Source organism: Gopherus evgoodei, chromosome 2, assembly GCF_007399415.2.
Source record: "Gopherus evgoodei ecotype Sinaloan lineage chromosome 2, rGopEvg1_v1.p, whole genome shotgun sequence".
NCBI lineage: Eukaryota > Metazoa > Chordata > Testudines > Testudinidae > Gopherus > Gopherus evgoodei.
The window spans coordinates 221,199,146-221,213,137 of record NC_044323.1 but is presented as its reverse complement, the minus strand read 5'-3'; the positions used below and the strand labels follow the sequence as shown (position 1 = coordinate 221,213,137).

Below are 13,992 nucleotides of genomic sequence, written 5' to 3'. Positions count from 1 at the left end.
CTGTTATTTGGGGTTTGTGAGAGACCTGGTTTATAACACTGTTCATGGTATGAAGTCTGAAGGTATGCTCCTGCTGCAGTCAAGTTCAGGGTTGGCCTTATAAAGTCTATGAGTAATGTGGGAGCCAGAGCAGACTTATCCATGTTTAGGCAGATCCCCATGGATGTCAAGAGGCAAAGCAATGACAAAGTTGCTCTTTGGACATCCAGACAGAATCGACCTGTTAGAAGAAAGTTTTAGTCCTCAGGGAATTCTGTGCCACCCTCCAAAACGTTGCATATAATATTTTAAAATTCTGCAAATTTTATTTGTCAATAAATAAATTTGGAGGCTTCAGCATGGCAGTAGGGAGCACAGACCACTGGTTGCCCAGAGGTGGGAGATCAGCCTGCAACCCTCTCCCCTACCCCACCAGGGACATAGACTCAGTGATGGGGCTGCACCCTACCCTGACACAGCGCAAGGGCCAGGCCTGCCTCAGAAACGCCTTGAGGGCACTGCTCCTCCATGCTAGGTGCATCAAGGGGCATGGGCAGGCAGGCTTAAAAAGCCCGCAGGATCCAAGCGTATGTGTGGGAATCTAGGTGTGGGTTGAGAAGGTTGTGTGTGGAGCAATCTGGGTGCAGGCAGCTCAGTGTGGGGGCAAGGGGATCTGCAGGCACAGGAGCTCATCGGGGGGTTCCAGCTGCAGGGGAAAATGGGGCTCAGCAGGTGAGCCTGGGTGCTGGGGGAGTGGGGCAGGGAGTGCAGCTGGTTGGGGGTCTGGGTGCAGGGGGATCATTGGCATGGGTGGCTTGGGTGAAGAGTGGTGGGGTTCAGTGTGGGGGGGTTCAACTGCAGGAGGTGAGGCTTAGCAGGTGGGGGTTCAGGTGAGGGGCTCAGTATGTGGGGGGTTCTGGGTGCAGGGGATGATGTCTTGGTATGCGGGGTCCAGATGCACGGGGATTGGGTGGATGGTGGGAGCAGCTCCCCATACAGTGACCCCTGCCCGTGTGGCTGAGGAGCAATGGGGGTGGGGAGCATGGAGCTTCCTGCAGCTGAGGGAGGTTTCCAGGTGTGGGTCTGACCTACACTCAGCCGCTCCTTTCAGAGGAAGAGCAAGTCCTGTCTGCCCCAGCCCAGCCAGGACTAGCAGATGAGCCTAGCACAGAGTAGGAGCTATGGGCTGGGGCATCCCTAGCCCTGTCTTCCCCACTGCACCTCTCCTTGCAGTGATTTCTCTCTTTGCCAGCTTCTCCAGGTCCCCAAAATGAAGCGTCCACATTGCTGGGGAGGAGTGGGTGACTGCTTGAGTCTTCCCTTTACTTCCCCTTCGGAAAGTCATTTTTCTGTGGGGAAGCAAAGAAATCAGAAGCAGACATGAATTCTGCACACACACAGTGGTAAAGTATGTGAGTAAAGTATGTGAAGATGGTGTAGCCATTTTGTCTCAGTGTTAGCAGCACAGCTGAGAAGACCTTCATGAAGACCCTGGATGTTGCTGCCAGCCCAAACAAGGTACCTTGAACTGATAGTATTCTTGTCCCAGCAGAAATCTGAGGAACCGTCTGTGGGGTGAGTGAATGTCCACATGAAAGTAAGATTTTTTTAATGACAAGAGCTGTGAAACATGTCTTTTTCTAAGGAGGGAATTACTGATGCCAGTGTAACCATGCAGAATTTTAATTTGTGAATAAAAATATTTAGCTGACATAGGTTGATAATGGGCCTTCATCTTCCCCTTTTTGGGGGAGGGGGAGAACTATGAAATACTTGAAGTAGAGCCCTTTCCCTCGATGCTCATGGGTCCGAGGTGGGAAGAGCAACAAATAGTGCACTTGGTGGAGACACGTACCTCCATCAGTCAGTAAAGTCAGTTTTTAAATCCTAGGATTCTGGGCATAGTCCTGCTCTCAAAAGTGGGTACTAAGAAAATACTAAGCTACATTAACTAGGAGAAAACTGTAGAAACCACGATAAAACCACTAACAAACTGTACAATTATATTTACAGAGACAAAGGCATTACAAGGGTAACTCCTGACACACAGGATTAGGATTAAGGCCATAAAACAGTAAGAGGGATTTGGAGAGAGATGGTCTGCACCACCTCTTATACTGATGGCACTGAGCATGAGGGTATCCAGGAGGCAGGCACAGACAGACACTACTTGCAAGAATTTCCAATCTCAGGCATATGGTGCATATGCGCACACATATGTGGAATACAAATAGGGACCAGCACTCAAAGAAGAATCTATAATTATTTGCACTCCTCCCCATCTTCCTGGTGTGGAATTGCAGGGATGAAAGTTTCCTTGTCGCCACACAGCAGGCAGGTTTTCTCCAACGGAGGCTGGCCTGCGTTGAGGCTACCATCCCAATCCTGATGGCAGCAGATATTTTTGGGAGGACATAGCGTTAAATGTTTAGTCAGGCAGAAGAAAATAGCTATATGCAACTTACTTGCTTCAAAATTGGCCATACTTTGCTCTGAGTTAGAGATAATGGCAAAAACATAGAGAGATAGGCTTAGACATGGCAGAAGACAGCCAGATTTAAGAAGAATGGCTGACTTATGTACAAACTGACAACTGAAACAATGCTTCTCCTCTACAGATGGGCTAGTAAGCCATTTTCTATTTTTGACTGTACCACCACCGTTTCTCACTTACACAATAAATGGGAACTGCACATTATGTCCCACCACAAAAACTAATTCCTTGAAAGGAGAAAGCTTCTAAATCACTCGTGTGGATAGGTTTATGTTCCATCAACAAGTACAGTACTGACTACTAAATAGTTTCACAAATCAGTGTGCATGGTAATTTTCAGCCAAGCAATTATTGACAGTACTTTGCTATTTAACATTCCTAAAAAGAATGTTAGCAATTCCATGACCCTCCAGCACAGGTAGGAGTCATACCTTGAAAGCACAAATATCCACTCTATGGATTAATGTTTTAAAGTATCTGCTTCCACTAAAGCGGTTAGAAAATACTAAGTGGATTGGGCTGTGATTTAATTTAAGCAGATCAATGTCCCTCTGCTAAAGAACCCCCAAAGGTGCCAAACCTGCACTAACCGTGCGGGGTTGCTCTGGAGCATGTTGACATACAACCCGATGAGTACATGTTCATCGGCCAGCCTGTCTGCAACATCGAGGCTGTACTGTAACCTGAAACAGGGTTGGGGGGAAAAAGGGTGTGATCCGGACAGACAGAGAGAAATAAACAGAAAAAGCAGGAGCAAGTAAGACTGTGAAATGGGGATTTAAGAATGAGCAATAAATATTCTTAGAAAAAACTCAAGTGTTGACATTTTTATTTTCTCTAGTTGTTTAAAATGGTACAATTCAACTTGATTAGGCAACCGATCCTGCAAGATGGGGGGAACCTTCTAGAACATGCAGAACACCTTCAACTCCTGTTGAAGTCAATGGGAGCTGAAGGAGCTTCAGCACCAGGCAGGATCATACCATGTGTTAGTCCTATAAAGAAAATTACTTTAAAAATACTACAGATTATGAAGTTTGTGAATTTTAATATATTATAGGTAGTATATATGTAATATACATTATATGGATAATAAAAATAATTTATGTAGTATATATACACATGCACACGTATGATTAACAGATTGAAATCAAGAGTAGGTATGTTTGAAAGTATCTGATCAAGATAATAGGTATATAAATATATGCATTTAAACAAAGACTATTTAGTTCAGTGGGTTAGTTAGGTTATAGAGATATTGTAACTTTCTTGTGAAAAAAAGTGTGTAGATTAAAAAAATGGGGGAAATACAGAAGATTTTTTTCGGTAATTGTGTTAGTGCAAGCTACCAACATACTCTCTAACTTACCCTTTGCCTTTCAAGAAAGCTGGAGCAGCCCTAGCCAGCAATTTGTTCTGCTCCACTTCATTATTCTTGTAAGGAGAGCTAGTTAATAAGACAGGAAAACTATGAAGAGGGTAAACAATGATGACTGCAGTTCATTAAAGAAGAGAGTTCAGGGAAATTCATTCAAGAGCCTTGAGCTGAACCAAAAGCCAGAAGTTTGTTGAGGTTCTTCCCCCTCTAAACTATAACACCTACAGCAAGGGAAGAACCTAACAAAACAATCTTCAATCAAAAATGGCTGTTTGGAGGTTACTGTAGTTTCAGGTGAAGTTTGAGCTACATACGTGATGCTGAATCCTAGCATACGAAGCCTTTACATCAAGCGAGGAAAAATGTGGAGCATATGGTGGAGACATGCACCTCCCCAAGTTAGTAAATCCTGAGATTCTGGGCATAGTCCCACTCCCAAAAGTATTATATGTGGATCTCAAGGTGGAAGTAGCCAAGGAAGTGTCTACATCTAATTGAATCTGTCCTTCCGTGGGGTAGCTCCAATTTAATTTTTTAGGAGTACTATGTTCTTTTTATGCCCTCAGATATATTTGTTATTTTTCATTATAATCCATTTGTCAGTCATGCTTTCTTTTTAGGTTTAAATATTTAAAGGGTCACAGTAATTTCCTGATGCTGCAATACTTGAGTGACTGGGGAAGAAAGGAAGATACTGGATAAAAATGGAGAGATTTAAATCTTAGTTCATCTCTCATGCTGTTGCATTTTTTTTGTGCAAGTTTTTTCATTTCTCTCTCCATTTTAATCAGTCACCAATCTTCTTTGGGGTCTGGCTACTGACATTCAGACATCTTCTGACTAAAGACTGTCTGTGTCTGTGTGTGAGTAGTGCACTGCAGGGATTTCTTCAAGAGCAACAGCAATGCTACTCAAAGGGTCAGCTGCTTGTGGTACATCTGAGTTGACAAAGTTCTGATGATCTGGAGAGTAAAAATATCAACTGTATGACAAATTAATCATTTCCTGAGGCTGATCTTATCCCACTCTGCCTCCACTCTAGCAGCTCCCATATGGAAGTTTAAGTCATCATTCATCAATAGTGTTTTCAAAGGATTACAATGAAGGAGTGGCCCCACGGACCCTAACTTCATTGCTTTATGACAGTCTGAATGGGATCTAGGTCAAGTCATTTGTGCACAGCAGGAAAACTGTTTGCTATTTACTGATGTTTTTACACAATCCCCATCGTGGTATTTATAAAGAACTAACATAAGAACAGCCATACTGGGTCAGACCAGTTCATCTATCCCAGTATCCTGTCTTCTGACAGTTGCCAATGCCAGATGCTTCAAAGGGAATGAACAGAAGAAGGCAATCATCAAGTGATCCATCCCCTGCATCTGGTAGTCAGGCTTGGAGACATCCAGAGCATATGGTTGCATCCCTGACCATGTTGGCTAAGAGCTATCCTCCATGAACTTATCTAATTAATTTTTGAATCCAGTTATAGTTTTGGCCTTCACAATATCCCCTGGCAACAAGTTCCACAGGCTGACTGTGCGTTGTGTGAAGTACTTCCTTTTGATTGTTTTAAATCTGCTCCCTATTAGTTTTGTTGGGTGACCGCTTGTTCTTGAGAAACACTTCCTTTCTCACTTTCTCCCCCTCACGTATGATTTGATAAAGCTCTACCACATCCCTCCTGAGTTGTCTCTTTTCCAAGCTGAATACTCCCAGTCTTTTCAATCTCTCCTCATACGGAAGCTATTCCATACCCTTAATCATTTTTGTTGCCCTTTTCTGTCCCTGTTCTTATTATCTATCCCCTTCCTAATGGTTCCCAATAGTCTGTTACCCTTCCCCCCCTTTTTTGGGGGGGATTGCTGCTGCATATTGAGTTGATGTTTTCAGAGAATTATTCACAATGACTGAAAAATCTTTTTATTGAGTGGTAACAACTAATTTAGACCCCATCATTTTGTATGTGCATTACTTTGCATTTATCTACATTGAATTTCATCTGCCATTTTGTTACACAGTCAACCAGTTTTGTGAGATCCTTTTGTAACTCTTCGCAGTTTGCTTTGGACTTAACTATCTTGAGTAATTTTGTATCATCTGCAAAGTTTGCCACCTCACCATGTGCCTCTTTTATGGATCATTTATAAATATGTTGTACAGATCCATTATTTCTCTCTCTCCATCCTGAAAACTGACCATGTATTCCTAGCCATTGCTTCCTGTCTTTTAACCAGTTACTGATCCATAAGAGGATTTTCCCTCTTATTCCATGACTGCTTAGTTTGCTTAAGAGCCTTTGGTGAGGGACCTTGTCAAAGGCTTTCTGAAAGTCCAAATATACTAGAGACTGGATCACCCTGGTCCACATGTTTGTTGACCCTCTCAAAGATTTCTGATAGACAGGTGAGGCATGGTTTCCCTTTACAAAAGCAGTGTTGACTCTTCCCCAAATCATGTTCATCTATGGGTCTAATAATTCTGTTTTTTAATATAGTTTTGACCAAAATTCCAGATAAACCCTGGATGGCTACAATTTTTACTGCATTTCATTTCCAGTTATGGAAGAAAAAAATGCATTAAAAAGGACAGAAATGGTAGCATACCACTCAATAACTCAAAAGATGACGCATTCATCTATTACGGAAAACTAAACTCTCTGCTTTCACCAACTTTTCCGCCACCCACTTTGCTGGTCATCTTGACAAAAATACATATTTGCACTAGCTCTGCCCTTCATACCAACTCTTTTAAAACTAGATATCTGAGAAAATTAAGGATGAAATTCTGGTTCCACTGAAGTCATTAGCAAAACCTTCATTGACTTAACTGGAGACAGAACTGCACCCTAAGGGTTTTACTGTTCACTGGGTCAGATGTAAGAAAAGCAGCATCAGAACAATGACAATGAGCAATACTGTTCCAAAATGACCATACAACAGGCAGGTGCTGGCACTAAAACACACCAATGAATATTATATGTCAAAGGAAAGAACAAGAAAAAATTCTCCTTCTGGGGTTCTGAAAGATGGCAGCTAATTGAAATTACTATTTTTATTAGAAACATTTGGTAGAACATCTGAAGTGAATCTTTTAGAGCCAAACTTTCAGCTCCAGCTGCCAGTTCTAAGTGCCCACTAGTGGGTGGACAACTGATTCTGCCTATAAAAGCAAACTTCCACCCACTTTTGCAGAACATCTGAAATGGCAGTAACTGATATTGCTAGAGAAGTCCCTGACCCTCTCTTTTTACCCTTCTGATGGGAGTTGCCCTGGGCAAAGCAAACCAACAGATCAGCCTTGCAAAATTCTAGTGACCTACTGCCCTGGGGGATTTTTAGCCATGACATGACATGACTTCTCTGTGCACTGGCTCTGTCTAGATGACAAAAAGATACTTTTAAAAATCAAGTAGCTAGCATGGTTTGAAACACTGGTTAAACACCCCTCAGTGGTGAGATTCTGTGCTTCGTCACTAAGAGGGGCAGCACAAAACTTGCAGCCTGAGGGGAAGAGATATCTCAGTGGTTTGAGCATTGGCCTGCTAAATCCAGGGTTGTAAGCTCAATCCTTGAGGAAGCAAGTTAGGGATCTGGGGTAAAAATCAGTACTTGGTCCTGTAGTGAAGGCAGGGGGCTGGACTAATGACCTTTCAAGGTCCGTTCCAGGAGATAGGTATATCTCCAATTTTTTTTTAAGCCATCTTTGTGCTCTCTCCATATTGGACTGCTCCAGGGACTGGAGAAGCCTCCAGTGCAACTTACACTCCCCTGACGGAAGTTTGTCTAAGTTACAGCAGCCTGCCTCTCTCTGCCTATGGACCACAGCACTGACCAAAATCTCTGAAATGCTACATGCTGCAGCCCCACCCTTGATGCCCTCCCTGTCCCAGGGCTTGCCAGAGGGTCTTATTCAGATTATCATTCATATAGGAGTATAATGTGTTAAAAAGCACCACACAGCCCCCCAAAAGAGTCTTTTAGGGCTGAACTTTCAGCTTCAGCTACTAATTTTGAGTGTACTATTGGGTGCACAACTGATTCTGTCTACAAAGGTGAGCCTACACCCATTTTTCACAGGGAAATTGGGCAGATGGATGCCCAGCTACATGATTCATGAGCCAGATGTGAGATTCACAAATACAAAATAGGTGTCTCCTATTTTTCCATGTGCAAAATGGGTAAGCAGACTTAGAGGCTGCGGGGGATACTTTCACAAGTGGCAAAGCGCTAACTTACCCCACCTATTATGGTCTTCAAGGGACCTTATATCAGTTCAGATAGGCAAAGTGCAGGTGAACTCCACTTCACCTCCAATACATCGCCTTCTGACTACAACAGGATCGGGAGAGGCAACTGGCAGAAGAACAAGTTTTGTTATTTTATACTAGCTGAGAGCTCCCCTATCCCAGCAGAATTCTCAGCTGGCCGGTTAGGGCCAGATTCTGCCACTTTGTGCCCCTTCTTACTCAGTGCAAAGTGGACAAAAGATAGGGTGAGAACCTGGCCCTTTGTTTATAGTCAGTTAGTGCTTGGTCCTGCACAGGGGCGGCTCCAGGCACCAGGTGCATGCTTGAGGCGGCAAGCTGCGAGGGGCGCCCTGCCGGTCGCCGTGAGGGTGGCAGTCAGGCTGCCTTCGGTAACTTGCCTGCAGGAGGTCTGCCAGTCCCGCAGCTTCGACGGCAATTCAGCAGCGGGTATGCTGACCTCCTGCACGCATGCCACCGTATCCACATTACCGGCAGACTTCCTGCAGGCGCGACACCGAAAGCCATCTAAGTGCCTTGCTTGGGGTGGCAAAATACATAGAGCCGCCTCTGGTCCTGCAAACACAAAGACACACTGAAAATGTGCATATTTGCAAGAGTGAAGTTACTCTCATGTGTTTAAGGATTTGCACAAGAAGGCCTATGGTTAGTCAGTTTCCCACATATGTGAGACTTTTACATGGGAAGAGAAAAACACTATAAAAAGAAGTAAATGTAATTGCAAAATCACAAATAACGGCTGTGGAACTCAAAGGTGAAAGAAAACCAAACTTCTAAATCTTTTTAAATTCGCTAGATTTCAAATTAGTTGTGTCCCCTCCCTTATTACTTAATCACATATGTTTTATCAAACAATACAGTACACTACAATCTTTCTATTGCTTTCCATTCATCTTGGAAATACTGTGTTCTGTTCTGCATATGCTAGACAAATATAGGACCTAGATAGCCTCTCATCTATACATCTATTGAGAGAGATGAGAGGATATCTAGGATGTGTATTTATCTAGCATAGATATCTTAGTACACAGTCTGTAAATACAGTCACACATCCACACACTTCAACTCTCCGAATTTGCTCATATAAATCTAGTAGAAAAGAGGCAGCACAGGGTGTGCCAGTGTGAAGAAGCAGAAGCAACAATGGAAGTTGTGAAATTATTAAGTACTGTATTTCCAGTAAATATACACATGTGCTTGAGAACTCCAGCATACCGTACATTATACAGTATAGCTAAGAACACTGAATACAAAAATAGAAGCAGCAAAGAATCCTGTGGCACCTTATAGACTAACAGACGTTTTGGAGCATGAGCTTTCGTGGGTGAATACCCACTTCCTCAGATGCAACTGATACATTCACCCACGAAAGCTCATGCTCCAAAACGTCTGTTAGTCTATAAGGTGCCACAGGATTCTTTGCTGCTTTTACAGATCCAGACTAACACGGCAACCCTCTGATACAAAAATAGAGTTTGCTAAGAGAGGAAAATGAGTTACCAAAGAATGATTTTCCACCAAAAGGAGGGTGTAAACCTCTAATTCTGAGCAGAAGTAACTTCCTAAATGATCTCACATCTACACAGATGGCACCATTTTTAGGTTGTATTTAGCTATATACACAATCAGAATTTACAAACCTTTCCATCAGCAGGCTGATTACTGGCCAATTTGACCAGAGAATTTGAAAGAGGATTCCCACCCTGTGCTGAACAGAACATATAAAGACTGTATATAGTTCAAGTGACCAGACCTCCAAACCAAGGTAACTCAGACATCACCTGTAGCCAATATACCTTAGCCTAACCTTCGTGTGTGCCTGCACATGTCTGTACTTGACCTCATCTGCTGAGAGACTATCCAACACCTTTTATATCCTGTTTGGAGTTAACAAGAGGCACCTGCCACTATGACTCAACAGTAATTACCCTGTGACTTCACACAGGATTTGTGCAACTGATATCACCATGACAAGTTATAGTCTGACACATATTTGCAGCCAATTTAAAGTTAATCTTAATGTGTTGACTAGCTCCCATTCACTCCAGTCCTAGTTTTTTAATCAAGGAACAACTTACTGAGGGAAAAAAAATGTAGTTAATCATTCTGGTATTTGTCCCTTCCCCAAGCCCCGCATATTGATAATTCCCGGGAAACAGATACATACAGAGGAAGAAAGAGCAAGAGAGAGCTATTGCACCCCCCACCAGGGTATCTGAACACCTTGGATCAGCACCAATAGACCACAGATAGTGTGCAGAGCTACCCAAAGGAAAAAAAAATAGATTTTAATTAAGTTGAAGCAGTGTTTAAATTTATCCACCCTGAATTGGCCAACAGACTCTGTAATGCCCAATTTACTTATTTTTACTCTAGGTCAGATATTCAGTTCATTGAGTTTATATGGATATTTCCCACTGTACATTAACATTTCCCTGATTACTGCACTACAAGTGAAGCCACTAAATTGTTTTGTAGCCCTCCAAGTAGCCCCAGATCACAAAGAAAGAATGTTAGCCAAGCAAGGAAAATATAGGACTTGTGGTTTTAATTATTTGTAACTTGGCAGCACAACTAGTGACTATGTTTATATCAGATGGTCACAGATGTGTGCTTGGTTATTTGTTCCCTGTTTTAAAATATGGTATTTGAAAGTGGCTTGTGCACTACACAAAGAAGAGTAAAAAGATTAGCTGAGCAGTTTATTTTTGATACCCCCAGTGGTGCCATTTGTAGCTATAAAATGTATCTTATGTCTCTTATGACAGACTTCACAGCTGGCATAAGGCCTCCTCCAGCTGTTGCTCTCACCTGGCCATTGTGGCCAAACTAGGACAGTTTAAATGAACAAGGAGAAGCAGTGAAATCTAAGAGGGGCTTTTGTTCTGGGGTGGCTTAGAGAAACTAACAAACAGATCAGGTGAAAACAGGTTGAATCAAAAACCTGAATCTGAACACCTCTGAATATTGGGAAAGCTTGATTATGAATCCAAACTTCATGGCTTGATCCCAACTCAAATAGCAGACAATGAAAAACATCCATTTTATCTTTCAGATGTTCTTCAAAATTTTTCTTTAACAAAGGTTTGCTCCTTCCCAGTGCATTTTCTCTATTTCATTTAATCCAGCAATTATGACGACAGTGATGAATGTATGATGCCACATTCATTTCCATAAGCAAAGGACTTTGATATCATGTGCTCAAGACTCTAGATGCACTGGTGGATGGAGCAAACTGAGAAGCTGGTTATGAAGGAAAATGCTTGCATACTAATACAAATATTTGAAACAATTGCGAAGGGAATACTGAAAAAGACTGACAATGTAAATTGCCTTTTGTAAAAATGATCTATTTGTGTGACAATCTTCCTTCAAAGTTACCAAAGTGTCTGAACCAGACCACAAAACACATTAAAGTGACTGCAAATTGTCTGTGGAAAAACACAGCCAGGATAGCTTTTAGGGTTATTATGATCAACTAAAGGATTCAGTGGTGAGTTTGTACAATTTTGATTGGTATTCAGAAAAGCAGCATCTCAGCACAAATGCGTTCTCCCTGAAGAATAGCTGATGCTCAAGGACTGATTCAGAAAATAAGAGAGGTGACTATACTCCACAGAAAACAACTTGGGAGACCGGTCTTGCCCAGCTGCACCACTTCCTTCTTTTGTACCAAATGAAACAAAGTCTCATTCAGATAGTTAAAATGAAAGGGAATGGTGAAGAAGGGTGTGGTGATCAAGCACCTGGGCCTGATCCAAAGCTCAGTGACTTTAGTGGAAAGACTCCCATTGACTTCATTAGGATTTGGATCATGTCCTTTGTGGACCATGCCCTTTGTGGACCAATTTGACAAGGAACCCAAAAAGTATTCCTGTTTGGTGCAATGGGGGGAGGGAGGAGAAAGGGGTATTGTGGACTTGATCCAAAGCGCTCACCAGCAGCAAAAACCCTGGAAGAGGAAGAACAGGATCATTGTGAAATTTGGGATGGTTTTCAACCTGTTATATGTTTCTCTTTCAGGCTCCTGTTGAGTGTGGAAAAGCAGCGGTACAGAATGAAGATGGAAATTTAAAGGTGTACAGGTCCGTTTGAACAAAAAACATGTCTAGTACATATTCCTATTTAGAGTTATTAAAACATTTGGAAGATTTGTGCTGTGCAACGGCAAGAAAGCTTTGCAAAGTCTAAGGCCAGTGTGAAGTTTAATCAAAGTCTAATTAAAACCACGTAAGTCCACTATCCCTACAGGATCCTCCTTTAAGAATATCTTTAGCAATTTAGCAGAATTACCAATGATTTAGTGCATCAGCTACTCAACTACAGCGATTAGTGGTTTAGTGTTCTCATACTGACCGTGAATTGTTGTGAAGCTGATTTACATACAGCTTTATAAGAAAATGCTCATCAGCTACAGGACTGGCTACATTTATACCCTCAAGTAACCTGAATAATTCAAACAATGAAACCTTGTTAATATCCTACGCAAATACACAGAGTAGCATGCTGACAGCGGATTCAGTGTGTTCAATTCACAACCATTTTACACAGAATACTGTTTTTTAAACAAAATAAAAGTGAATTAGGGTTGAAAACAAAAATAATTAGAACAAGTTGCAATTTAAAAAGTTACAAGAGGATTAATATGAGATATTATTTTACATTTCAGGGCACTGTTAATGCTAAAATAACCAGGAATGTCCATGGCATCACAAGAACATTTCATAACGGAGATGCCATATTACCCACCTACCACAAGGTTGGTCTATCTAGAGCTCTGGCTTTTAAAATTCCTCATGTCCCACAGGGCATTTTCCATTGATAAGTCCTGATTTCATGTGCAAAGGACACTCCCTCCAGGAGAAAAGGAATTCTAAAGTGCCAGAAATGTACCTTCATTTGATCCTGATAATTAAAGACAATGACTTGAATTGAAACTAAAGCAAAAAAGAAGTATCAGTAATTATTTGTGTAAAATGAAACATGTAGCACAATAAATACCACTGTAAGTATTGTAACAAAAAATCATCTACTGGGTGTCTGTCTTATAATAGTACGGACACTGTGTTGCTGATTGAGCATTGTGATTTCTTGGAGGCTGCATACATTTTAGTAACAATGGTAGTTTACAGGCAACAAAAAGTTAATTATTAGGGGAGCAAGACATCTTTATTCTTGAGACTATATTGTACTGTGGTGTACTATGGCTTTGTCTTTAGTCCTGAAAGGATAACCATGAATACCCAAGTTACCAAGATTATAGTTGGGAATTTTAGGTCTCTGAAGCACCGAAACATAAAGCAAGAGCAATTCAATCAGATGCAGCCATAGGTTACACTATGCTTACCTTCTCCATTAGAGTGAGGAGTGCTTCTCTTTCCAGTATCCTGACTATGACCATTTACTTATGGGTATTTTCTGTAGACTATGTAATTGGTGCTGCAAACATATTTTGACTGCTTGGGCATATAACGGTGTATGGGGTTGCACACACCTTTTCTCTGGGAATAGGACCACCCTATTTCAAGACATTTCTTTGTTGTGGCCTTTAATGAATCTCTGATTTGTTTAACAGGTGAAGGAATGTCTCAACATCTTTCCAAACAGTGACTTAACATGGTCCTGCCCTCTATTGGCTGGATTAGTGAGCCAATCAGAAGCCTTGAGGTCACTACCGTATTTGCAGAATAGTGCCAATGGTTAAACCACATTTCTGGGCCATAAGGGAGACTGAATCAATATGTAGCTGCAGGTTTATTCCATTTGGTATTCTGTGTTACAAGGCTTTGCAGTGAATACTATAAATGAATTTCTGAATCAAGTTCAGTTCAGGGTTGCTTGTTAGTGTGACCACGTAGCAAGTGTGAAAAATTG

General features: G+C 41.8%; 1 protein-coding gene across 32 annotated transcripts in view; it reads right to left on the bottom strand.

The window, feature by feature from the left end:
• The window catches only part of DTNA (dystrobrevin alpha), a 324,921-nt gene that overhangs the window by 49,033 nt on the left and 261,896 nt on the right, over positions 1–13,992 (bottom strand). For 11 of the 32 annotated variants that reach the window (XM_030553035.1, XM_030553013.1, XM_030553020.1 and 8 more), the window contains 3 exons: positions 12,475–12,564; positions 3,843–3,920; positions 3,064–3,156 (listed from right to left, as the gene is read on the bottom strand). The exons of 6 other annotated variants lie outside the window; for them this stretch is intronic. In XM_030553035.1, coding sequence (XP_030408895.1) covers positions 3,064–3,156; positions 3,843–3,920; positions 12,475–12,564 — 261 coding nt within the window. Of the gene's footprint in view, positions 1–3,063; positions 3,157–3,328; positions 3,469–3,842; positions 3,921–12,474; positions 12,565–13,992 lie in introns of those variants that run through there. 15 more of the 32 variants (XM_030553023.1, XM_030553038.1, XM_030553021.1 and 12 more) reach the window with 4 other exon arrangements.